This window comes from Talpa europaea, assembly GCF_964194135.1.
Source record: "Talpa europaea genome assembly, chromosome: 7".
Taxonomy (NCBI): domain Eukaryota; kingdom Metazoa; phylum Chordata; class Mammalia; order Eulipotyphla; family Talpidae; genus Talpa; species Talpa europaea.
The window spans coordinates 135981851-136006366 of NC_140074.1; the positions used below are offsets into that span (position 1 = coordinate 135981851).

The following is a 24516-nucleotide window of genomic DNA, read 5'->3' on the forward strand; positions in this document are numbered from 1 at the left end:
TTCGTGGGGTGGGCAGGAGGTGAAGCCCCAGGCCGACCTCCAGCTGGATGTCCGAGCCAGCCTGCCTGGGCCAAACTCGAGCCCACGCTAGCTGGCGGTCAACCCAGCCTTCCCTCCGGCCTCTCCGCTTGCCCCTCCAGCTGGACATTCATGTGTGAGGCCCTGAAGCGACCTAGGCCGGGCTGTGGCCTTGCCCTGCTGCAGTCGCCATCTGTGTCCTAGTTCTCGGAGCCATGACAGAAGCAGCTGGCCACGCAGAGGCCGTCAGCAGATGCGGACGCCAGAGCAGGGACGAAGGAAAGATGACAGGCAACGGCTCTGGGCCAGCACGCGCAGCCCTGAGTTGGCCCGGGGAGCAGTTGCTGTGGCCCACAGGGCCCAGCGGGGAGGCCGGACATGGGGGGATACCACTCGACCACCGGGGCTCCCCAGTGGCTGCCGCGGCCCAGGGGGTCAGCCTTTCGTCTCATTCTATACCCTTCGGGTGGGGAAGCGGGGCTGGAGGCCAGCCACAAGGGTGGCCAGGCAGAGCTGGAGCCGTCCGTGCCATCTCTGCCAGGTCTGGTCGGGCGATGACAGCGGGCTGGGGCCACTTGAGCAGCTGGGTGACCGGCCCCTGCTCACGCCTGGCGGGGGCTGGGGAGCTGGCGGGCAGGAGCCTAGCCCGGGACCGGCCACTCTGGCCTGATGCTTCCCAGCACCACGAAAGGTGGACGTGGACACTGAGGCACAGCAGGCGTGTGCCGACCATCTCGGGTCACCCTGACAGCCTGGGATGGAACCACGGAGGTCAGCCTGTCCGGACTGAGCCGGAGGGGAGCCAGATGTCGGGGAGAGGCAGAAATAACCCTGAGCTGCGGCGGCGCTGAGGGTGAGGAGGCGGTGGCAGGAGCCCCGAGCCGCGGCCGCGTGTCTGCTGTGGGAGCTGCCACTTTATTTCCGTCCCCGCTTGGCACGGGAGCTCGCAGCCTCGTGACTCAGAGCAGGGAGCAGCGCCCGCGCCGGCAGCACAGCTGGCACCAGCAGGGCCGCCACCGGCTCCTCGCGCACCTCCCAGCACTTAGTCCTTGACGGGGCGGAGGCTGAGCCTGAGGGCGAGCCTGAGGGCGCCGCTCACTCATGAAGGGACATGCACGGCCCTCCCTGCAGCCCTTCCCCGCCCGCCCTCCGGCGGCTCTGCTGGGCTGAGCCTGACTCGCTTCCTTGCCCCGTGTGGCCTGCTGGTGTCAGCCATCCAGGCCCCTTGCCACCTGCCCTTGTGCCCTGCCACTCCGGCTCAAGGCACGGACTTCAGAGCCGCCTCTGCTCCCCAGGAGCTGCTCGGGACTTCACCCGCAAGGCACAGGCCCTGCAGCAGCCTAGCCACCTGCGGACACAGGGCTGGGCCCTGGGCCTCAGCCTCGGCCTGGTGCTGGACAGTCTGTGCCAGAGGAGGGCCTGGTCCACAGCGGCTGACCTCCGCCTCCGTGCGCAGGAGGCCATGATGGTGACCTGGCCATCCTGACTAGGCGGAGCCTCCAGCAGCCCAGGCTTGAGCAGGGTCACCCCACAGTGCACCTCACTGGAGGCTGAGGTCAGTGTGTGGGTCCTGCCAGCTGGGCTCCGTGGGGCTCCTGGGGGCCCGGCGGGCACACCCCGTGGCGCTGTCACGCGGGTGCTGGGGGCTGAGTCTGGGGCCCCCAACGCCGCCGCAGCCCTCTCTGTGCTGATGCGGGCATGTTGCTCCAGCTCGTCCTCTGCAGTGACCGTCACCTTGAGGGGCCAGCCATCCTGGGTGTCCCGAGTCCTCGTGGTGAATTTCCAAAGCAGCGGCCGGTTCCCCAACCTGCTCTTGGTGTCAGAGGCGAGGGTGTGGAGGCCCTGGGTCGGGGCAAGCCTCCTGGGAGCTTGCTCCAGGGACACGCAGCCCAGCGCGGGGCACCCTCAGCAGCAGCCGTGGGCCCAGGGACTTGGCGGTCTGTCCGGAGTGTGGGGAGGGCAGGCAGGGCCTGGCTGATGGCGACGGTCTCGTGTGCCCGCTCCTTGAAGGTTTCAGCACGAGGGTCCTGGTCTCCACAGAGGCCTGGACACAGCCAGGAACCTGCGGGCTCCACGCCCACCGTGTGTGCCCAGCCCGTGTGCCCACTGACGACTCTTCCAGGCCAGTGACTGGCGTCCATGGCGTGCAAGGCAGGGCTGGGCCTGGTCAGGTGCCTTCCCGGCTGTTTGTTCACGCCCCCCATGCCCACCGCCTGGCAGAGCCCCTTGGCTGTGCTGGCAGAGGTCCCGGCTCTGCTCCCGGGCACTGGGGCACTGGAGCGCTGGTCACCTGGCACCGGCCTGCATGGCTCTCCCCTTTGAGGGCAGGAGGCCCCTCCTGAGGACTCCAGTCCGTGCATCTGGAAGAGGCCCCAGAAGAGCCTGCGTTTGTGTAGCTGTGGAGGGACAGGCTGGTGGGGAAGGGGAGCCAAGGGTGCCGGCCGCGCTGCTCCCTCAGCCTCGAGACCCAGCGGGCCAGGCTCCCCCTACGGCTGCTCAAGCCCTCGGCCTGCAGCTGTCCGTCCCCCGCCCCGCTCTCCCACGCCCTCTGTCACCTGTGCAAGCGTCAGGACGCCCCTGAGGCCGACCCTTGTCCCCCAGGATTCCCGGCCGGCTGAATGACAGGAGGACTCCGCTGGGCGAACTGAATTGGATCTTCACGGCCATCACGGACACCATCGCCTGGAACGTGCTCCCCCGGGGTGAGGCTGCAGCGCCGGGGTGGGGGTGCGCTCGGGCCGCGAGCTGCGAAGCCGAGTGGCGGGACTCCCGGGAGGAAGCCGTGGGCTGGCGCTGGGGGCTCGTGGAGGGCGAGCCGAGGAGCCAGGAACCCCGGGTGCTGGGGCGGGGTCACGAATGCCGGGAGGGCAGGGCTCAGCGCCTGTGGGCCGCCTCCCTGACCCTGCTCGATGCGTCCTGACAGCCGGGTCACGGCACCGGACTCGTGGCGTCCCCATGCACGCTCACCCTTCGCTGCAGCAGGCGTCGACAGTGCGTGTGTGTGTGTGTGTGTGTGTGTGTGTGTGTGTGGCTGGGGACGCCCTTTCATGTCACATCTGCCCCCAGATCTCTTCCAGAAGCTGTTCAGGCAGGACCTGCTGGTGGCGAGTCTGTTTCGAAATTTTCTGCTGGCAGAAAGGATCATGAGGTCGTACAACTGCACGCCCGTGAGCAGCCCGCGCCTGCCCCCCACGTACATGCACGCCATGTGGTAAGTGGTCACGGCAGGCGCGCGGGCGGCGGGGCCGGCATGTCTGCGTGGAGCAGCTCTGTGGGCGGCGCAGCCTGGAGAGCGGCCCCGGCCCAGCAAGGCGGGACAAGAGCTAGCGGGTCCCAGCAGGGGCTTCTAGGGTGGCCGGACGCGTTCTGGGGCCCGCAGCTCTCAGACTCGGGCTGGGGGGTAAGATCAGGAGCTGCTGCCGAGCTCTGGATGCGTCCTGAGGCTGGTTCCTGGCCCGAGGCCTGCTCGTGGCCCTGCGCCCGCACACGCCCGCGGGCCACTCCCCAGCCGGCTCCCAGCTGCTATCCCCGAGGGCAGCAGCGTGCAGTGTGTCCGTCGTTATCTCCCGGCCCCAGCTTCTCCCCATTTCCCAGCTCTTCTAACACCAGTGGAGTTTGAGGCCATGCCCAGAGGTGGAGGGGAAGCGGGCGGGGAGGAGCCTCTGGGGGAGCCCTGGCACCGTCGTCAGACAGAGCGTCCCCGACCTGCCCACCCCAGAGCCATTCCACAGTGCACACCTGTGGCTGGGCGTGTGGGCGGCCCCTCCCGACGCGGGCGCCCTGCCCCTCCCCAGCGGCCCACCGGAGCCGGCCCTGTCATCTGGGACGTTACCCAGACGCGCCACACAGGCCGCGCCACCCCGCGGAGCAAGACCGTCCTGCGCTGCCGGCCCCTCAAGGAGCTGGGCACAGGGTCAACGCGCAGCTCCTGGACATGACCGGGAACCCAGGCTGGGCCTGGAGAGGGCGTCGTGCGGAGCCTTCCCAGTGACAGGATGAATAACGAGCAGGACACACGTTCCTGCAGGAAGAGACCCTCAGAGCAGCCTCTTCCCTTAGGAAAGCGAGGCGTTAAGTCCGGCCTGTTTGCTCTGACCCAGGCTTTCCGAACACCTGCTGTGAGAGACGGGAGGAAGGAGAGGCTGGGTGGAGGCAGGGCCCTCTGGCTGCAGGAGCAGCCGTCAGGCTGTGGGAACCGGCGCCGGCGTGGTTGTGGCACGTGGGCTCCTCCAAGGCGGCGGGAGCCGCGCTGCTGTGGGCAGGAAGCAGCCGCTTCGCCACCCCACCAGGCCCCTGGATTCGGGCGTCAGCTGCAGTGTCTGGACGGGGCGGGACGCAGTGCTGCCGCCGCTGCTGCTGCTCTCTGCCGTGCCCGAGCCCAGCTGCCCCTGCTGCAAGGCCCCGCGGACCTCAGGGCCCGCTTACTGTGTGCGCGCACGTGCGGGGCGCTGCTCAGACGCCTGATGAGAACGCCGCCGTCGGGAGCACGTGGGCTTGGGGCCCTCACGGTGGACTCAGCTTCTGCTGCGTTCCTAACCGAGCGCAGGCCGCAGGCGCAGTAGGAGCCACCCGCCTTGGCCTCGGGCTCTGCACTGCAGAGCACTGCGTGGCCTCGCCCACCCCCTCCAGGGGCCCCTCCCCTCTCTCCCGTGTGTGCTGGAGCTTGGCTTCCACAGGGAGCAGCCTGTGTGAGGCTCGCCCTTGGGTGCTCCTGGGAGCAGGACCATGCGGCCTGGAGGCAGCCTGAGGGAAAGCTGAGCTATAAGACTGTCCGACTGGGCCCCGGGGCCCTCCCTGGCAGTCCGAGGTGCACTGCCCCGGCAGAGTGCTCGGGTGCACGTGGGCGTGAGGCAGGCTTCGCAGGGCCTGGCCCCGAGCACCATCTCTGCAGTGGCGGGAGAACCTTGCCCCGGCCGGCCCCGGCCCACGCCCAGTCGCCTCGCTGGGAGAAGCCCCCGCCGCCCCTGCGGGCTCCCTGTCTGGGGCTCATCTCCGGGCCTCGCAGCTCAGAGTGGAATTTTCTCCTCCAAGCGTCCAGCTCTGTGCCCCCGGCAGCCTGTTCGCAGGGAGCAGCCCCTTCCGGACCAGAGCAGCAGCCTCTCCCGGGGGCTTTGCTGAGGGGTCGCCAGAGCTGTGGGCCCTGGTGGTGGCAGCAGGACACTCTAGACCAGGGCACCCCTGGGGCCAGCTGCCTGCCCGGGGTGCAGGTGGCCTCTTTTCAGGGGAAGTGAGTCTCGTCCGCCGAGTGTGTCCTTCGAAGTCACCTCCCACCCAGATCTTGAATGGTCTCAGTTGTTTAAACGCTGTCCCTAAGCTCCTCTTCAAGAATGACCCCCATCCCAGGGTCCTCAAGCACGCCGGCTCCACGCCCAGCCGCGCCCCCACAGAGCCCCTGAAGCCTCCCCACCCGGGGACAGCAGCTCAGCCTGCCTTCCCCTGCGAGGGCGGTCACGCTAGGCTTGCTGGTGGGGCTGTTGTCTGGCAAGTCTCCTCCCAGCAAACAGCAGGGACACTCCCACCGTGCGTGCCCACCCTGCCTTCCCACCACTGGCCATGGCGAGACGGGGTGATCGGCTCGACTTCCTCCCCGTGCCGGGCACTGCGAGGTCCAGTCAGTGCCCCCCACCCCAGCCGCCGCTGCGCCTCACTGTGGAGTTACACCTGCTGCTGACCCTGCATGTCCACACGCAACCTGACTGCCACCGTGATCCTGACTGAGCCAGTTTGGTGGGCTGGGCGCAAGAGAGGGCCCCGGAAGATGAGACCTGGGCCCTGGCATGCACCGTCAGCCAGGCCCAATGCATCCTCGCGGCAGGGTCGGTGCCGGTGGCAGGGCCCATCGCATAGGCCCAGCTGGCCCAGCACTCAGCCTGGCCATCACCTAACTTAGAGACTGGTCCCAACTGTTCTGCCGAGTCAAAAACACTGGAACACTTGCGGCCCAGGGTCTGGAAGGGAAGACGGGGCGCCGTCCACCGTGGGGAGTGCCAGTGGGTGGAGACCCCTAAGGCCATGGCCTTGCCATGCAGCCCCTCTCGGGGTCACGTTCACTTCCACTCCGTCCTTCATCCCAGAGGCTGGTGGTGTGACCCCAACCTGGATGGCATGTGCCAGGCGGGGAGCATCGGCCTCACCCACGGTCACTGGCCAACTGGCATGGAGGTGTCCGGTGCCAGGTGCCGGCCAGTGCCAGCTCCTGGCCAGGATGACCAGGCCCCATGAGGCGCGCCCAGGCGCCCGCCCCTCCCATGAGCAGGCCCAGCTGCCACTCCCGGGGAGCAGTGAGGAGCCCCTGGAGTGACTCATTTGCCCCTGGCCATCTCGGCCTGGCTGGTGCCGGAGGCTGAGTTGTTACTGGGCGAGGAGAGAACAAGGCCTGATGGAAATCAAGGTTAAAACACCAGGTGACAGGCCCCCACCCCCCGCGCAGGCAGCGGTGATGAGGCGCCGGGCTGCGCCCTGTTTAATTTTTGATGCGGAGCCATCAGGGAGCCGTTCTCCTTCCTTCCAATTCAGCAGGTCTGGAACCCTGAGTCCCGCCAGTCACCTGCGTGGGGCCCCATCGTGGGGGCTGGCGCTGCCGCCCGGGCTGAGGGAGCTGCGAGCGCCCCCCGGCACGCTCCCCGCCCAGCCTTCTGCCTTCTCAGGCCTGTTTCCTGAAAACCCCAGCTCATGCCCGGATGGCACGTTTGCAGCAGTGACTCATGCAGCAGCCCACAGCTCCGCGTCCTGCGCCGCGGTGCCGGCCGGGACTCGCTTAGCTGCTCACAGCGCCTGCCTCCCGGATCCGCGCCGAGCCCAGCGCCCCTCGCGCCGCGTGGGAGGTGCGAATCCAGACACCTCCGCGGGGCTCCCGCACCAGCCTCCGCGCCAGCAGCCCACCCAGCGGGATCCTGAGGCCCCTCTCCCACCCCCCTGCTGAGAACCCCAGATAAGGCTCCAAGTTCATTTTGACTTTACCCCAGGAGATGCAGCCAGTTTCAATCAAGAGTAAAACGCTCAGTGGAGGCGAATCTGCAGATGAAAGGGGTGCGCAGGGGGTCTCTAGCGCCTCCCACCCCACCCTCTCCCTCTGTAAAAAAGAACCCAAGGGGGGGCCTCGCCCCTCTCCCCTCTGCCTCTGCTCAGGGCTGACTGCCCCTCCCCAGGGCCGGGCGCCGCCACCTGGCCCTAGCCCCCTCCTGCATGGCTGCCCCCCACCCGCAGCCCCCCAGCCTGCACATGAGCCGAGGCCCTTGGGCTGTTGCGCAGGGGGTGGCTGCTCTGGCTCGGATCCCGGGATTGGCAGGGATGGGGCCAGCCTGACGGAGCTCAGGTCGCGCTTACTTGCGCGCGCGCGCGGGGCCACTTTGTGGGTGTCTGCCCCCCCCGCAGAGGGGTTGAGCAGCCGGAACTGGCCTCTCCATGGCCTCGTTCTTCACAGCCTTCCAGGGAACAGCCGCCCGTCCCCCGGGGAGCCGCGGGAGGCTTAGCGGGCCATCAGCCTTCCAGCCTCGCGGTCTTGACGACTGGCCGAGGAGGGCCCGGAAACTGGCTTTGCGGGAGGGAAGGCTCCAGTGGAAGGTCCGGCAGCAGGACCCCAGGCTCAGGGCCCGGCCGGCCTCCGCCCCAGCCGCACGCGCCTCCTCCTCGCTCTTCGGGGGGCTGCTCCGTTACGTTCCGGTGTCGCCCAGAGCCGGGCTGCCGTGGTGGACTCTGCCTCCCTCCCTGCTCCGCGTCCTGCAGGCCCGCTTTGCGGAGCCCGTGGGAGCCCGTGGGGGTGTTTATCACCCGTGGCTGAAGGCACTTTTGATTATCTCCTGATTGCCGCTTAATTACGTTGGCGGGGACGGGCACACTTGTGCGGAGGGCCAGCTGGGAGCGAGGTTTATTCATGTATTTTAATAACGAAAGGCTTTTTCATCTTGTTCGTGCCAGATTCTTGCTCGGGCCCTTATTAAGGGGTCCTGAGAGGCCACCTTCTGGCATTCAGGCCGCAGGCTGGACGCCCAGTCCCCATGCTGACCGCCACCCTGTGTGCCCCAGTTCGGAGCGCGAGGATCAGGAGCCGCTGCGTCCCTGGGAGGCCACCTGGCCGGTGGCCATGAGAGCCTGGGCCACGTTTGCAATGTGGTGGAAGGACACGCAGCTCCGGGTCCTTGCTGCGGCTTCCTGGCCTCCAGGGCCTCCCACAGGCCAGCAAGGGAGACATGGTTGTGACCCCAGCCCTAGGGAGGCGAGCACATGCGCGGTCTCACAGCCACACCCGAGGCCAGGGCTGGCTGCCAGCGCGGGGTGGGGGTGGAAGCCCCTTCTCCAAGACTCCTTAGACCGCTCTGTGGGCGTTGAAGCTGTCGCCCCCCCTCTCGTGCAGTAAGTGCTGGCGAGGCCCCCTGGCCTGGGCCTTGGTGGCAGTGAGGTCCGGCCGGACACAGCAGCTTGGGAAGCAGATGCGGGGCCTGGCACTGTCGCATCCTCTGCGGGGCCAAGCGTTCCTTCAGAAGGTGCCTTCAGTTCTCACGCGGCACCCTGGCTGCCTGGCTCGGAGCCAGCCCCGTCGGTGCTCCGGCCTCCCAGCTGCACAGGGGCCTGCCTCACAGGGGTGGAGGAACACCTTGGAGTCCCCGGGGTGTCGGGAGCCACAGCCACCCCTCAGGCTGAGCCCGGAGCCAGAGCTGGAGTGGGCTGTGGCCCCTCCGCCTGGGCTGGGGCGCCAGGTCGGCACAGGACGAACTGGGAGGATGGTGCCCAAGAGAAGGTGTGGAAGACCGTCACCTCCGCACACCAGAGAGTGGTCTTTCCACCTCAGGCCGTACCACCAGTGCTTGGGCCCCCCTGTACACCCCGCCTTTGGGGGCCCAGGCCCTGACCCTGGGGCTGCTGGTGCCCACACCCGCCCAGCTGGCTCTCCGGCTCATGTCTGGGGCTGCGTCTGCTGCCACCCAGGGCTCTGCTCATGGGCGCTGCCGGGCCAGGGGCACGGGGGTGGGGGGATGACCTTGGAAAGGGGGGGGGCATCCCTCTTCCCCCAAGCTTTGTTCTGACGTTGGATACCAACGGCTGGCAGGTGCCGTGGGTGCCCGTGCAGCTAAGCTGGGGCCGCCCAGTGGCTGCTGGTGACCCCTGGGCCTTCCTCTGCCTCCCTAGGCAGGCCTGGGACCTCGCCGTGGACATCTGTCTCTCTCAGCTGCCCACGATCATCGAGGAAGGCACCGCGTTTCGGGTGAGTCCCCAGGTCACCGAGGTTGGCGGGAGCCCCTGCAGGCCCAGCCGTCTGACCGGGCCCAGAGAGGAGGCTCTGGGCTCCCAAGGGTTCCCCATGGCCTCCTCTTCTCAGCAGTGAGGTGCCGTAAGTGGGGGAGTCTCAGCCCTGACACCCAGTCCCTGCGTGTTTGGACAGGGCAGCAAGCGGGACACGGGGGGGCGCTGGGCTCACCCACCACTTAGAATAGCAGAACCTCCCCAGGGCCCGCCACCGCGCCGACCTCGCTGCCTGGCTCCCCAGGACTCTGCACCGCAGCTCCGGCTCGGGATGGGCTGGTGATTTGGCCCCAAATGCAGCTCTGACGTGCCCCTCAGACATGTGGGGTGTTTTCGGGTGCCCTTTACCTGCCGGGAGGCTGCTCTGTGCATCAGCCGCAGCATGAGGAAGCGCGACAGCTGGGCCGGGGCTTCTCCCGGCAGCTTTGGGTGGAAAAGGTGGGGTGTGTCTGCGTGTGGCAGCGTCTCCAGCTGCGGACACCTGTGAGCCCGCCCGCAGGCCAACCTGGGAGGAAGTGGGGCGGTGGGGCCCCTGACTGCCCACTCTGTGTCCACAGCACAGCCCGTTCTTCGCGGAGCAGCTGACCGCCTTCCAGGTGTGGCTCGCCATGGGCGTGGAGAACCGGAGCCCTCCCGAGCAGCTGCCCATCGTCCTGCAGGTGCGTCCCAGGCCAGCCCAGGCCGCGAGCCGGCGCGCGCGTCACCAGGGAGCCCTGCCGTGTGCAGCCAGCCGGCCAGGCACGCACACTTCGGGCGTACAGCCCCGGCCTGCTCCCACGGGCCCGCGGCGGCGCGGGCGACTCTCACCGGCCCCGTGGGACTCCCCTGCCAGCACCTTGAGGTTTGGGTCCCAACCCCACTGGGTGCGGTCTCGGCTGCAGCCCCACCTGGCGTGAGAGTGCTTTCTGCAGGGGCTGGCCCATCGCCCCAGGGAAGGGAGGAGGGAGTGGCGGGGGCGGGGGGCTGCCACTCTCACAGCCCGCTGTGCTCGCGGGGCAGCCGCAGCTCGGGAGGTTGGCGCCGCAGTGAGTGGGGGCGGTGGCAGAGAACCGACATCCATCGCAGGTGGGCGGCTCAGGGCCCCTCGGGCTCCGGCCTCTGGTGTGTTTTTGGGGGGTGGCAGTCGGGTCACCACCGAGAAGAGCCGTCTGCTCTGGAACAAGCCTCAGACCGCGCTTTGTGCCCCGAGGCTGATGTCTCGCTCTTGAGCCTGGAGATCAGTTTGCAGTTGGGGCGGGTCCCCGCAGCTGCGCCAGCCGCCTGCCCTGTGGAGGGGGGCGAGCGTCCCCACGTCCAGCTGGAGGACCCGGGCCTCCCTCCCCACAGGACGCTGCCACCCTGCAGCACTGCCGCCGCCACCCACGCCCGCCCTCCAGCCCCCCTCGCCCGGAGGGTTCGTGGCACACAGGCGACCGCTCCCTGTGGCCCTAGCGAGCGTGGCCGCGCCTTCCCGCTGCTGGGCTCTCCCCAGAGCCACCCGGCATCGCCCCGGCCAGGTCACCCCCACCCTGGCGGGAGGAGTGCTGACCGCCCCGCCCTCTCCACAAACATCGCCCCCTCCCAGACTGGGGCGCCCACCCGTGCCGCAGGCCCTCGTGCACATGCGGACACAGCCACCCCACTCCTGAGCAGCCCCCATGTCCGTTCTGCTTGTGTGGACAGTCGTGGGGGGCCTCCAGGACCTGCCGAACTGCAGAGAAGGTAGAACCCCAACCCCTGGGGAGAGGACAGAGGGGTTTGGGAGGACTGTGCAGTCGCCCCGGCGGGCGTCCGCCCAGAGCTCGTCCCCGGGTCGCAGCCGCGGCCGCTGCAGCGGGCGTGTGGGGTGTCGCCATCACACACACGGGGCACACTGGTGGCTCCCATCTCACTGACCTGGGGGGTGCCTTGGCCCCCGCGGTAGGCACCTCTCCAGGCAGGTGCCGAGTGCTCTCCAGGGTTGGCACCTGGCTCACAGTGGCACCTGTTGCTGCGGACGGGAGACCCCAAGGCCCACTCTGTTCACCCGCGTTCACCTCGACTCCCGCAGGCCCGGGCGCGGCGGCAGGAAGTCTGCTAAAAAGTGCGGACTCGCCGAAAGGGTCCTTGTCGTAAAAGTCCTTTGGACTTACACCGGCTTCCAGTTTTTAAAAGTGCGAATAACGGAGGGACGGGAAAGAGGCTTGCTTGACAGCTGCGCGGCCGGGCCTGCTGGGGGCTGCAGCAGGACTCTCCCCGCGCCCGGTGATGGCCCCGAGAGACCACTCATGGCGGCCCTGGCACCGCCGAGTCCAGATCGCACAGGGACCCTGAGGCCGGGCCCGCCTGCCAGTCTTGGGATTGCAGCCCATGGCGCTGGCCGCCCGAGGGGAAGGCCACCCAAGCCACACTCACGGCATGAGGGCGCGTTGGGCCCTCTCGGCGTGACTCCGGCCCCCGCTGTCCAGCTCTGCCGACTGCACCCTGACCCTGGGCAGCTGGCAGGTGACGAGCAGAGGTAGATCAGGAGGTGGACCCACGGCACCTGCCAGCTTCCGCCCAGACCCCCTGCGCCCCAAGACGCCACTCAGGCGTCGTCCGAGAAGAGCAGGGTGGCCGTGCCCCAGACCACGGGCCCCGGTCTGAGAAGCCTCCCCATGGCTCTGGCCTACCCAGCGGCCCGCCCGGTGGAAACCTCAGCATGCACCCCTTCTTGACTCCTCCCAGCCCCTCCCTGGAGCCTGGTGGCGCTCAGGCCCTCCCTGCTCTGTCCCCACCTTGGGTGACCCTCCCTCCACCCTGCCCCTGCACAGGGACCCTGCCAGCCCCTGCCCCACCCTGGCAGCCCCTCTGCCCCACCAGTGCCTACCCATTCTGCACCTGTCCCCAGGCCCACACGGAGCCCAGCAGGTCCTCTGTGCAGGGCCGCCGCCCCCCGGGCCAGAGGCCCGGGGCCCAGGGGTTGGGGCAGAGCGGGCGCTGCCCCACAAACACCCACGTTACAGCGGGCCGTGGCCGTGGCCGTGCGGCCACCTGGGGGTGGGAGACGCTTCCCAGCCCACATAAGCCAGCACCCCAGAACCTCTCGGGGAGTGGCGGACGTCGGGCAGACATGCCGGAGGGCCCCGTGTAGCGGCGGACGGGGCAGCATAGACGGCACCACGGAAACTTAAGACTTTGATGTAACTTAAAAAAATCGTGTCTGCCAGAGGCTGCCCTTTCTAATTTGTAAGACTCTTTCATGGCAATTAGGAAACGCTGAACATCGAGTAGGAAATACGGACACGCGTGGGCTGTTTACCAGAGAAACAGCCAATTAACCTGTGGGAAAAAACCCAACCTCACTTGTCATCAAAGAAATTTAGATTAAAAGGGTATTTTATTTTTACCTATCAGCCGACAGCCACGCAGCACAGGCTGTCACTGTCCCAGGAGCTTTTAATTTGTGAGCTAATTGAATGGACCGGCTGGGCAGGCTGTGGCCACCCGCTCTGTGAGTGAACATGAGGGGCAGAGAGGTTCAGTGACTGGTCCGAGCTCACACCTCTCCCCGGCCCGCCTCCCCCGGGCCCACCTCCCCGCCCACCGCCTTGCTGCCCTGAAGGGAGGCCATCCTGGGGGTGGCGCCACGTCATGGGGGCGACCGAGGTGGGGCGGGTAGCGAGCGGCGAGTGCAGGCTGTGTTCTGTGACTGGGCCTGGGCCTCGGAATTTCCCAGGCAGGCACTCAGAGCGCCAGGGGGTCCACCCCGAGCTGTCGACAAGAGCCTGCCGGCCTCGGGCCCCGCCCATGCCTGCCCGGAAGGGCGGGAAGGGCACTGTGGCCATGCTCCCGGCCGGCCGGGTGAGGAGGGGAGCGGGAACAGGTGCAGACGCCGGCACGGCAGCTGCGGCACGGCTGGCCCTGCCCCGGTGCTTTGCAGCGGCTCTCCCGCGGCTGGAGAACAGGCTCCCTGACAACCCCCTCCCGCAGGTGCTGCTGAGCCAGGTGCACCGGCTGCGAGCCCTGGACCTGCTGGGAAGGTTCCTGGACCTGGGCCCCTGGGCAGTGAGCCTGGTGCGTAGCTGTGCCCTGACCACGGCGGGCGGGCGGCCACCTTCTCCGTGGGTGGGTCTCAGCGCTTCTGTGGCCGTGGGCGGCCGCTGCCTTGCAGACGCTGGCCCCGGGGTTCTGCACCGCGGAACCCACGAGAGGGGGGCCCTGATGGCGCCGCCTCATCACCTCAGTGAAGCTTGGCGGTGGCACCACGCTCCTTAGAAGCAGGGGACACGGCCACCACTCAGAGTTTGGCTCACGCGATCACTTTTGGTTTTGATTGAACTTGACTGGCGCCTTGACTGGCGCTTCTGCCACGGGAGCTTCTGCTCGACGTGAACAGAGGCTGGCACGTGAGCCGTGGCTGCAGCCCGCCAGGTTGGCCTTGACCAGAGGCGCCGGGGGAGGCGGGGGACACAAGGCCCAGCCAGCCTGGTCACAGCCCCAGGTGCCAGCCGGCGCCTGTGGGAGGGCAGCCGGGCTGAGGGCAGAGCAGGAAGGGAGGCAGCCCTGGGCCAACCGCCCTCTGATAGCCCTGCCGAGAGGGCACCTTAGTGGAGCACCCGCACCAGCCCCACCCCACCTGACAAGACCCCAGCTTCTCCTGCCGTCCCCAGAAGGAGGTCAGCTCAGGGAGGTGGGCACAGCAGGGTGCAGGATGGTCCATTGATGACCGCAGCCTCGAGGGGCCTGGGTCCTGCCTGACAGCGGTCCCTGCGCCCTCCGGGGGCCTGCCCGGCTGAGCTCTGCCGCCTCGGCTCGTGCCCACAAGTGAACGAGGCGCCCCGCCCCGCCCCTCTCTCCCCAGGCCCTGTCTGTCGGCATCTTCCCCTACGTGCTGAAGCTGCTGCAGAGCTCGGCCCGAGAGCTGCGGCCGCTGCTCGTCTTCATCTGGGCCAAGATTCTCGCCGTCGACAGCGTGAGTGGCCTGCCCTCCGTGGGTGGGAGCACCGTGGGGTCACCAGCTGCCTGGCCCCCAGAGCCGAGCCGAGCCCGGCCCTGCAGTGTAAGGGCCAGGCCTCGCCGCCTCCTCGCTCCCCTCTGAGGGGCCCAAACCGCTCATCCTCCCCCCTCCCCAGACCTCCGGGCTTGGCACCCACCACCCTCCTGTGGCCAGGCCAGCGCGTCCCTTCCAGAACAAAGTCGTGCTCCCCTGGGGCCTCTGGCCCTGCCCTTGCCCCACACCCATCACCCCCCCCCCCCCGCCGCCCTGACAGGAAGGCTCTCTGGTCAGCAGGTGACCCTGACCCCACTTGCCCCCCGCAGCCTCCGGGGGCATGAGAGCTCCACACAGGGCTGGGGCACGCGCCGGGGGGCAGGGGCAGGAGGTGGGTGTGGCCGGGAGGAGGCTGGTAGGCCAGCTACCCTCCCGGAAGGCTGGGGGGCCGCGTCCTGTTTGTGGTGACGGACCTCGTGGCCCCAGGCCCGCTCTGTGCTCAGCTCTCCCGGCTGGGGCCCCTCGGGGTGCTTCGCCAAGGTGGAGAAGGATGGGGGCCCCCTCAGCAGGACCCTCCTCTACCAGGCACGTGTCGCGCGCCCACCGTGTCATGGGGGGCTCCTGCAGAGTCAGGGGAGACTAGGAGGCCTCTACTGCAAAGGCAGGCCTGTCTGGGGGAGGAACACCGCTCCTGGGGGTGCAGCATGGGAGAGCCCCGAGCCACCAACAGCAGGGCCGGGAGCACTGCGGGGACGCAGGGGGCGCAGCTCAGGGCAGCCCGGCCCTGTACCCTCAGGGCGGATTTCTCCAGAGAACCCGTTTCCAGAGGTCTCTTCCCAAACCAGCCGCGTGCACGTGACGCCACGCTACGCTTCTGCGGGAGACCGTCCGCGGAGCGGAGGCCTGGCCTGCGCCGTCGCATCCCATGATGCCGGGGGCGGCAGGCGGCGTTAAAGCCCTTACGATACGTCTGTTCTGCGCCAGACTGTTCAGTCAGGACATGGAAGACGTTAACTTCTAGAGATGAAAACTACAATACGTGACGTGAAGAATGTACTGGACGGGATTACCGGCCAAGTAAACAGCGGAGGGAAATCTGGTGGGCGTGAGATGCGCCAGACGAGGCTCGGGGAGATGGCCTTGGGCCCAGCGGGCGGCCCGGCGCGGGCGGGCGGGCCCTGGAAGGGCCGGCGAGAGAGTAGTTGAAGACGTGCTGGCTGGACACGTGCAGGTGTGGCCAAAGCTGTGAGCCGAGCTCTTTAAATCTCTCAGAGATCTGCCCGTTCAGCCAGAGTGGGCCCCGCGCAGTGCTGGCCGCGTGCGCCCGGCGGGGCGAGGAGACAGCGGCCCGCGGGTGGGGGGCGTCGGGTCAGCCTGGCCGGAAGCCTCATTGCAGGAAACTCTGGAAGCACAAATCTAGTCTGTGCCGTTCCTGCCCTTGGGGCCCTTCAAGGAACGGTGGGTTTAGTTGGAATGAAACGACGTTTCTCCTCGGCGGCTCCTAAGCCGGAGCTGCAGCCCACGCCTTGCAGCAGCACACGATGGCCGCAGACCTGTAGCCGCCACTGCGGGGCCCAGGAGAAGCCCCTGGGGCTCCTCCTCGGGCCAAGCAAAGGCTTCCACACGCACCCCAAGCTCGGCGTGGAAGAGCGAGCTCGGGAGCTGGGCCTGCCGAGCGCGGAGTCTGCTCACCACTCGAGCTGCAGGGGCAGGAGCGGGTGGAGGGGCGCGGGCAGCAGGGCCACGCGGACATGGCGCAGGCAGGGGCAGCGGGCGGGCAGGGGCTTCGACGGTGCAGTGTTGGGGGGGGCACGGGGGGCCGGACGGTGAGCACCACCGTCAACAGGGAGGTCAAATGAGCCCCTCCGTCAGGTCCACTCGAGAAAGCCAGCCCTTGGCTCCTCGAGACCACGCAGACGCCCCCGCCCCAGGGCAGCGGTCAGAGGACACCGCCAGCCCCCAGGGGAGGTGCCGTGGCCTGAAGTGTTACCAGGCTCGCCGTCCGAGGCCGTCACAGGGCACCACGCCGAGCGCCATCTGTCAGCGGGCACAGGAGCGCGGACTCCCAGCGTGGCCGCCCCCAGCAGCCTGCCCACCGCCTACTCTGGGCCCTGCTGGCCGCCTCTGGGAACCCACACTCAGCCCGCGGGTGGGCGTGCTCAGGGCCGGGGCCACCCTGGGGCTGGTGGGCAGGCGCAGGGAGAGGGTGGGAGCAAGAGTCCTGCTGAAGAGAAAGGTGGCAACGCCCCCACGGCTCCACCCCGTAGTAGTTCCCATAGGGTCCAGACCCCAGAGGAACCGTCCTGCCCACTTACCCCGTGGGGAGGAGCCCGCAGAGGGGCGCAGGTGCATCCCTCGGGGCGTCTCACGTGGACGAGGGCCCTGGACCCCCGCCCTGCTCTCTTGTCAGGCGACAGCTGCAACTGCGGCCTCTCGCCAAGGACAGGCCCCCGCCCCCAAGCCGCCCCGCGGGGTATTCCAGGGGCCGTTGCTTCTGCTGTTAGCCCCCAGGTCCCTGTACTTGCTGGGGCTGCTGGAGGAGAACGTGGCTGCGACCCTGTCCTTCCCCGCCCCGCCTTTGGGCCCTCCCGGGGCGCGTCGGGAGCCTCCTTCTAGCTGCTCTTTCGGTTGAGGCCACACAGCTGCGGGCGCTGTGTGGGGCGCCCACCCACCCTGCGGAGACTCAGGCCTCCTCTGCTCTCTCCCCAGTCGTGCCAGGCCGACCTGGTGAAGGACAGCGGGCACAAGTACTTCCTCTCCGTGCTGGCCGACCCCTACATGCCTGTAAGTGGCACCGCCCACCCGCCCACTCACTCACCCAAGCGGGCCGAGGTGGGCGCGGGCGGGTGTCCAGTGGCCCCGCCCAGCTGCACGCTCTGCGGGCCGCGTGTCACTTCTCTGCTGGGCGCAGTCCTGTCTCCTCGGGCCCGTGAGGGGCCGGCCCAGGCCCCGTGCCCGGGGACCACGCCCAGGCGAGCCCGCACATCCCTGCTGCCGAGCCCTGAGCAGGCCATGGGGAGGGGGGACGCCGTGGGGTCGCGGGTGCATTCGCAGCGGGAGGCGGAGGAGCTGGGCGCACCTGGCCCGCGCCAAAGAGCAGGGGCTGTGAACATGGAGAACAGAAGCCTCTGGGGGTGGAGCGGGAGGGGCCGGGTGAAGTCTCCTGGCAGCCGCGGGCGATCCAGGAAGGCCAGGGATTGGCTGCCTGGGCTCGTGAGCCGCGGAGGGCACGACCGTGAGCCACCTCGGGGAGCCAGCGGGGGAGAGTGGCCAGAGCGGGCCGGGGGACAGCGGCTGGGGACTGGCTCCTTCCACCGTGCACGCTGGCCAGGACCCCCGGCCCCCTCACCGGCCCAGGGTGAGGGGAGACGTACGGAAGCTCGGCAGGCTTGGTGGCGACGTGGCACATCCTGCGGCCTCGGGGCCCAGAGGACAGCCGGCCCCTGACAGGCCTCCTTCAAGAGGCTGTGCCCACACCACAGAGCTGGCCGCTGCCGCAGCAGAACTCCCCCTGGGACCACCAGGGCAAGCAGCCTCTGTCTTGCAGGCGGAGCACAGGACCATGACAGCCTTCATCCTGGCAGTGATCGTCAACGGCTACAGCGCAGGGCAGGTGAGCCGCTGCCCCGGCCTGGGCGTCTGAGCGGCAGGGGGACGGCCATGCGCACCCCGGCCCCAAGGGGAGCGGCCCTGCGGCTTAGCCAGCCATGGAAGTTGGGGTTTGAAAGGGACGCGCACGAGCCCTGGGGGTGCACGGTGTCCTTGCTCCCCCGCAGGAGGCCTGTCTCCAGGGCAACCTGATCGCCATCTGCCTGGAGCAGCTCACCGACCCGCACCCGCTGCTGCGCCAGTGGGTGGCCATCTGCTTGGGGCGGGTCTGGCAGAACTTCGACTCGGCCCGGTGGTGCGGCGTGCGGGACAGCGCACACGAGAAGCTCTGCAGCCTGCTGTCCGACCCCATCCCCGAGGTGAGGGCGCCGGCGCTCAGGGTGCGGGGAGGGGCCATGCAGTTCTGGGTCCTGGCCGGGGGGCGAGGTGCGCGGGCTTCAGGCTCTCTCCAGTTTGTTTGGTTTCCCAGTTTGTTCAGAGAGATGCAGGGCACCCCGAGTGCAGCCTGGCGTCGTGGGGGGAAGGTGGACAGGGAGAGGAAATGCCGGCGCGGCGCGTGTCCCTTCTGCCCGCCGAGCGTGTCCCTCAGGCCCTGCCCACCCACGCTCCCCGGACGCTCTGTCCACACCCATTTTAGCCTCTTTCTGGGGGTCACCTTCAGGGCTTCCGCGATGTTCCCCCCACATGCTCTGACCGCGGGCCCAGGTGAGCCGAGGGCGGCCCCTGCCTCCACCCCCTGCGCCCGGCCCGGCTCATGGGTCAGAGCTAATTCCAGGTGGAGCCCAATCTTTCGGGACCCGGGGGCCCGATCCTGAATTGCTCCACATGGGTCTGCCAGGAGCCGCCAGACGGGCCCGGCTCCCTGGCGTCCTGGGCGCAGTGTCCAGTGGGGCCATCGCAGGCCATCTTACCCCTCCCCCAGCTGCCCAGGACAGGACATTTTAGAAACCAGGGGACGGGTCAGCAAGGTGGAGCTTTTCTCCTGCATCCGACGGGCCAGAGGCAGGCGTGGAGCACAGATCCAGGCCCCATGGGCGGCCACACCCGAGGCCCGTGGGCTGGGGAGCGGGCTGCTGGCCTTTTGTTCAGGGAGTTTGACCTCCACTCCCCATGCCTGGGCCGGGCCGCAGGACCCCAACCTGCTCCAGTGCCTTTCCTGGCTGTGAGAGGGGCCTGGGCCAGGCGCTGGTACCCCACGTCCTGCCCGCCCGTCTCACAGGTGCGCTGCGCGGCCGTCTTTGCCCTCGGCACCTTCGTGGGCAACTCGGCGGAGAGGACAGACCATTCCACCACCATTGACCACAACGTGGCCATGATGCTGGCCCAGCTCATCAGTGACGGGAGCCCCGTGGTCCGCAAGGTACGTGCACCTCCCTCCCCCTGCCCGGGTCTGGCCAGCGTCTGTGGCCATGGGGCAGGCCTCTGGTGTCTGTCCAGTTCCCTTGCCGTGGCCTCTTCACCAGAGACTCGAGTGGCCTCTGGCAGGCCCCCGCCCGCCCTGCTCGTGGCGGCCTTGCTCACCGCACCAAACTCACAAGGGCAGCCAGCGCGCCGTGCCCTTCCCACCCCATCCAGAGATCGCTGCTCACCGACCGCGCCCACTCGTGCCATCCCCACCGTGACCCGCCCCGCCAAGCCGCCCTCGGGCAGAGCATACACCAGTGGGCAGGGAGGCCGCCGGGCAGCGCCATGATCCCTCTTCCCCAGACCCTGGGGTGCCTGCTTTCCCGGGTGCTGGCGGGGAGACTGGCTGCGGGAGAGGGCACGGTGGGGGTGCTTGCTTGTTTGGGGGCAGACCCCCAGTTTACTGGGGTGGCTGTGACCTAATGCACATCCTGCAGCCAGATCCCAACCCCTTTGGCTTGCCCCCGCTTGCGTGGGACTTACAGAGGCGAGCTGAGGGCCTGCTGACCCGTCCTGGGCCCTGCGCTGAGCAGCAGGGCCCAGCTGCCTCCCCAAGTCCAGCCGCTGGCATCAGAGCCCCTCCCCCACCCCCAAAGCCTCCCAGGGCCTCGGCAGAAGCAGCAGATCCGCCCTTTCCTTGAGTGTCCATTAAAATTCTTCTTTTTAGAAAGAAAAGCTTTTTCCCCTCACAAGAAGGAGGGGTGAGGAGAGGCCACCAGAGAGGCGGCTGGTCTGAGTCCCAGCGTGGGCTCCGTCCCCTGCAGGACTCAGTGGCACCAGGTGCCCAGGGCCTCAGCTGCACGGCGGAGCCGGGTGTGGCCCCCGTGGGGTGAGAAAGGCTCCCTCCTCTGTCATCCCGGCCCTCCTGGGCTCACAGGGTGTGGAGGGGAGGCCGCGCCTTCCCTGAGCCGGCTCGGCTCAATGAAGCCGAAGCCCTGGTCCGGAATCAGGGCCCAGAGGCTGGCCTGGCACTGCCACAGGCCCTGGGTGGCACTTGCCCACCTCCAGGGAGGCGTCTGCGGGGGAGTGGGAGGAGCCCTGTCTCAGTCCCATCCTGCTGCCCTTGGGGCATCTGTGCCCGCCCTCAGCCTGCTCCAGCCTCAGTCCTACCAAGGAGATGCAGAGGCTTGGGGGAGCGGGGCCACAGCTGTGGGCATTCCTGGGGTGTCCAGGAGGCCTCCCGGGACCTTGCGAGCCTTTCTTCACTAGAGGACCCAACAGCCAGCAGCTCCTGTGAGTCGCCAATCACATGTGACACTGCAGGGCCCACGGCCTGAGGCCTGGGAGCCAGCGCCAGGAGCCCCGGGGCTCCGTGCCCCAGCACTCGGCCACTACCTGGCCTGTCCACCCACTGTGGGGCCACAAGGCGCCTCTGCTGGCCCCAGCCAATGGCCAGTGAGGGAAAGAAGGGCCTCATCCCAGGTCCTCAGGAAGTCACGGGTCCAGCATCAGATAGGCCATCCCAGCAGCAGAGGGCTCTGCATGCAGACCCAATGGGGTCTAGTCAGCACGTCCCGCCGCCCCCCTCTGCAAGCTGTGCAGTCCCGGCTGCCCACCAGCGGCCGCCCCTTCGAGCCCAGGGCCAGGCTGCAGGCACCGTGTGACCCCCACGCCGGCCACTGTCTGAGGCCTAGTGGGGCGGGGCCACGGGCCTCTCCCTGTCACCACTTCAGCAGGGGGGCACATGCGCCCCCACAGGCAGTTTGTATTTGTAGATGTGGGTGACCTCAGGCCTCCCAGGTGGTGTCCTGTCCACAGCAGCATCCAGCAGCGCCTCCCTGACCAGCCCCTGGCCACACCCCTGGCATGACAGTGCCTGGCCCCAGAGCTGGCCTGGTCTCCAGGCGGGTGCCCCACTCTCCCCAAGAACTTTCTGGGCAATGGGGTTGGAAGTGAGCAGCCCCAGGTGGCAAGGCGGGGCCCTGGGCGGGAAGGCAGGACAGCAGGTGGGGCAGAGCACCCCTGGGGCCAGGCCAGGCCGAGGGCTGGGGGGCCAGCCTGGACTGGATGGAGAGAGCTGGGGCCCAGCGCTTTTGAGCAGCCCACGGATGCGGCGGCTGAGCCCCGTTGCACCCCGGCGGCCCCGGCCCGGAGCTCCCGCAGACTGGCTTTCTGCCGAGTCTTCCTGAGACAGAAGTGGGAGCTGCTGGGGTTTTTGGACAGCCGGCCGGCAGGCTTGCAGGTCCCCGAGTGCTGGTGCAGGGTCCATCTCCCTGGACTGAGCTGTGTGTACCTGGGCAGCCCCTCGGGCCGCTGGCCCCTTCCTGACCACACTGTGGTGGACACCGGCGCTCGCTGAGAGGCCCGAGCCCCGCCAACCTGGCCGTCTGAGGCGGCTCAAGCGTCGGGTGCTGACTTTCCGGGCTCGCTGCCCCCGCAGACGGCTGCCAGCGCCTAAGGGTCGCGCTCTCCTCCCGCAGGAGCTGGTGGTGGCGCTGAGTCACCTGGTCGTCCAGTACGAGAGCAACTTCTGCACCGTGGCCTTGCAGTTCATGGAGGAGGAGAAGAGCTACCCGCTGCCTTCCCCGGCCGCCACAGGTGCTGCCGCCCGCGCCCTGCCCACCCCACCCCCATCCCGCCTGAGCCCTGGGTCCCGCCCCCGCGCGGGCAGCCCAGAAGGGCCCTCTGGGCCTCTGCCTTTTTCCCTCCTTTTGACCCAGTGGGGGGAGCAAATCCCTGGCAGCAAAGAGCCGGCCTCCCCTTCACACGCGAGCCCCAGCCCCACGTGGCCGCCTCTGCGGGGCCGGGGCTGCTGGTCAGCAATCTCTGCTCGGGCACTGGGGAGGGGAGGGCCGGGCGCGCCCCCCGAGACCGAGAGCGGCGCCTGTGCTGCCCCTGCGAGCCCACTTCTCAGGGCCCTCCCCGCGGCCGCCGGCTTGGACGGCCCAAGCACACACCCAGCCAAGGTCTCTGCTCCTGGCAGCCGGGCCTCTCCGGCCCACCCCCACGGTCCCCGGGGCCCCGCGGCTCCGTGGGCATCGTGCCGTCCGGGTTCGCCGCTGTCCCGGCGCGTTGGAGCTGCGACCCGGGCAGTCAGCTCCTCTCCTCTCCTCTCCCCAGAGGGCGGGAGCCTGACCCCGGTGCGGGACAGCCCCTGCACCCCCAGACTGCGCTCAGTCAGCTCCTATGGCAACATCCGCGCTGTGGCCACGGCAAGGAGCTTGAACAAGTCTCTGCAGAATCTCAGCCTGACGGAAGAGAGTAAGGGCCGGGCCGTGGGGGTGGACTGTCCGGGACTCCTGTAGGCGCCCTGCCCTGCCCGCTGCCCCCATGTGCAGCCGGCAGTGGGTCTGCTGACCCGTGGCGCCCTCTCCCGGGCCGGCCACTGCGGGCGCGCCACACCGCAGCCCCGCCCCAGCACCAGCTCCTGGTGGGTGCCGGCTGCACGCCCAGCAGCTTCGGCCAAGGTGGGCGGGCGCTGGCGCTGACCCCTCCCTCTGTCCATGGCCAGCGGGCAGCTCGGCAGCCTTCTCCCCCGGGAACCTGAGCGCCAGCAGCAGCGCCAGCAGCACCCTGGGCAGCCCTGAGAGCGAGGAGTACATCCTGTCCTTTGAGACCATCGACAAGATGCGGCGTGTCAGCTCCTACTCGTCCCTCAACTCCCTCATCGGTGAGCCCCGCGCCAGACCCCCGCAGGCAGCTCCTCGCACTGGGCTAGCGAGGCCCGGCCGTGCTGCTGAGACCAGGACGATCTGGGGTGCACGGGGGCAGGGCTGGCCGCCCAGCTGCAATATCCCTGCATGGTCCACCCGGTGCGTGTGGGCCGGCGCCTCCCTCAGCACACACGGCGCTCCCAGCAGGTGCCTGGCCCCTTGCTGAGTGTGGCGCAGGCGGCTGGCATGGGGCTGCTGGCTTCCTGTGGGAAGGCGGCTCTCCCCATGCTCTGTGCTGCGTGATGGGCCCTACCGGGCTTCAGGCCCCCTCAAGATCTGACAGCCCCCACCCTCAGCGGGGATCCCAGCTGGGGCTCAGCTCTGCCTCCTGCTCACCTCGAGGGGCCTGCACGGCAGATGAGGGGCGGGCGTTCACCCACCACCCCCATACAGGACGCGCCCGGTGGCCCCTCTGCCGGGGTCTGACCCAGAGCCACGGCATGGGCCCAAGCAAGGCCCTCCTCCAGTGGGGAACCCCGAAACTCTGGCGGTCGAGACCCACAGAGCCAGCTCCAGCCATGCACCCCAGGGTGCCTCTTTGCAGGCACACCCTTGCACATCAACTCTGTCCTGAGCCCCGGGAGTACCTGCCCCGGCACAGACTTAACCGCAGCTCCGGGCATCCCACCCTGGCTGTAGGAACCGAGGTTATGCCAGCCTCGCCCTCTGTTTACACCTGCTCATGGCAGTCACCGCTTCCCCATTCACGGTCAGACACGGTCCGCTGTCCACACCTGTCCATTGTCCGCTGCCAGCCGTCCTCCTGCAGGGGTGTCAGGCCACCCTTTCTCGCTCCTTAGCTGCATACTGGGGGTGCGGGCCCCCCCTCTGGGCCCCTCGCCAGCACCCCACGCCCGCACACTGGGCCGGCCCCCACCCACAGAGCTCTGATCCAGACCCAGCGCGGCTGCCCGGGGCCCAGCAGGGTTCTTCCCCCTCACCCGGGACCTAGCCAGCCGCCCCACCAGTCATTCTGAGGGTGCTTCCTCGGCTCCCTGGCCCCGGCTCCCTGGCCCCGGCTCCCTGCCTGCTTCTTCTCCTAAGAACACCCCACTGCCGTCCTCGCCTGCGCGCATCCGCCGCCGTGCCTGCCCTCTCTCCGGACACCTGCCCTCGGCTGTCCCGGGCTCCCCCCCGCCCCAGCCTGTGCCGGGGGTGGGCGGGGTCGCGTGCAGGGCGGCTTCCCAGGAGTGAGCGTGCTGGGAAGGAGGGCGCGCCGTGCTGCTTGCTCTGCAGCAGTGGCTAGCGGGCCTGCCCCTCCCCTGGCGTGAGGCCAGGCTCCAGGTCGGTTGGTCTGTCCAGTGTCCACTTGTGTCAGTCACCTGTCCAGAACCTGACACTTCCCAACGTGTGTCACCTGTCTGTTCATTTTTAGCAGTGTGTCACAATTCTGTTTTGTTTGTTTGTTTTCCATAGAAGAACTGGGGTGCAGGCCAGAGGTGTGGGGGGGGGTGAGAGAACTCCCCAGAGACAGAGTGGGGAGCAGAACAGGCGGATCCACTGAGATCTACTGCTGAGGGGGCAGCAGGGAGACAGGAGAGGTCTGCTGCGCCGTGGGGGTCACTCCCTGAGGGGGATAGAGCTCAGGCGCAGTGGTGACAGCCTGAGACTGACCCCGAGGCCACAGATACTAGTTGCTGATCACGCGGAGCCATTGAAACG

At 68.6% G+C, this 24516-nt stretch overlaps 1 protein-coding gene across 2 annotated transcripts in view; it reads left to right on the plus strand.

Moving 5' to 3' along the window:
• The window catches only part of RPTOR (regulatory associated protein of MTOR complex 1), a gene marked incomplete at both ends in the record, with an annotated part of 116435 nt that overhangs the window by 69128 nt on the left and 22791 nt on the right, over positions 1-24516 (plus strand). The window contains 13 exons of one of the 2 annotated variants that reach the window (XM_084238929.1): positions 2620-2720; positions 3085-3229; positions 9145-9220; positions 9816-9917; positions 13189-13272; positions 14060-14170; positions 16898-16972; positions 17736-17801; positions 17965-18156; positions 19017-19157; positions 21622-21739; positions 22262-22402; positions 22653-22811. In XM_084238929.1, coding sequence (XP_084095055.1) covers positions 2620-2720; positions 3085-3229; positions 9145-9220; positions 9816-9917; positions 13189-13272; positions 14060-14170; positions 16898-16972; positions 17736-17801; positions 17965-18156; positions 19017-19157; positions 21622-21739; positions 22262-22402; positions 22653-22811 — 1511 coding nt within the window. The remainder of the gene's footprint in view (positions 1-2619; positions 2721-3084; positions 3230-9144; positions 9221-9815; positions 9918-13188; positions 13273-14059; positions 14171-16897; positions 16973-17735; positions 17802-17964; positions 18157-19016; positions 19158-21621; positions 21740-22261; positions 22403-22652; positions 22812-24516) is intronic. The other variant, XM_084238930.1, reaches the window with a different exon arrangement.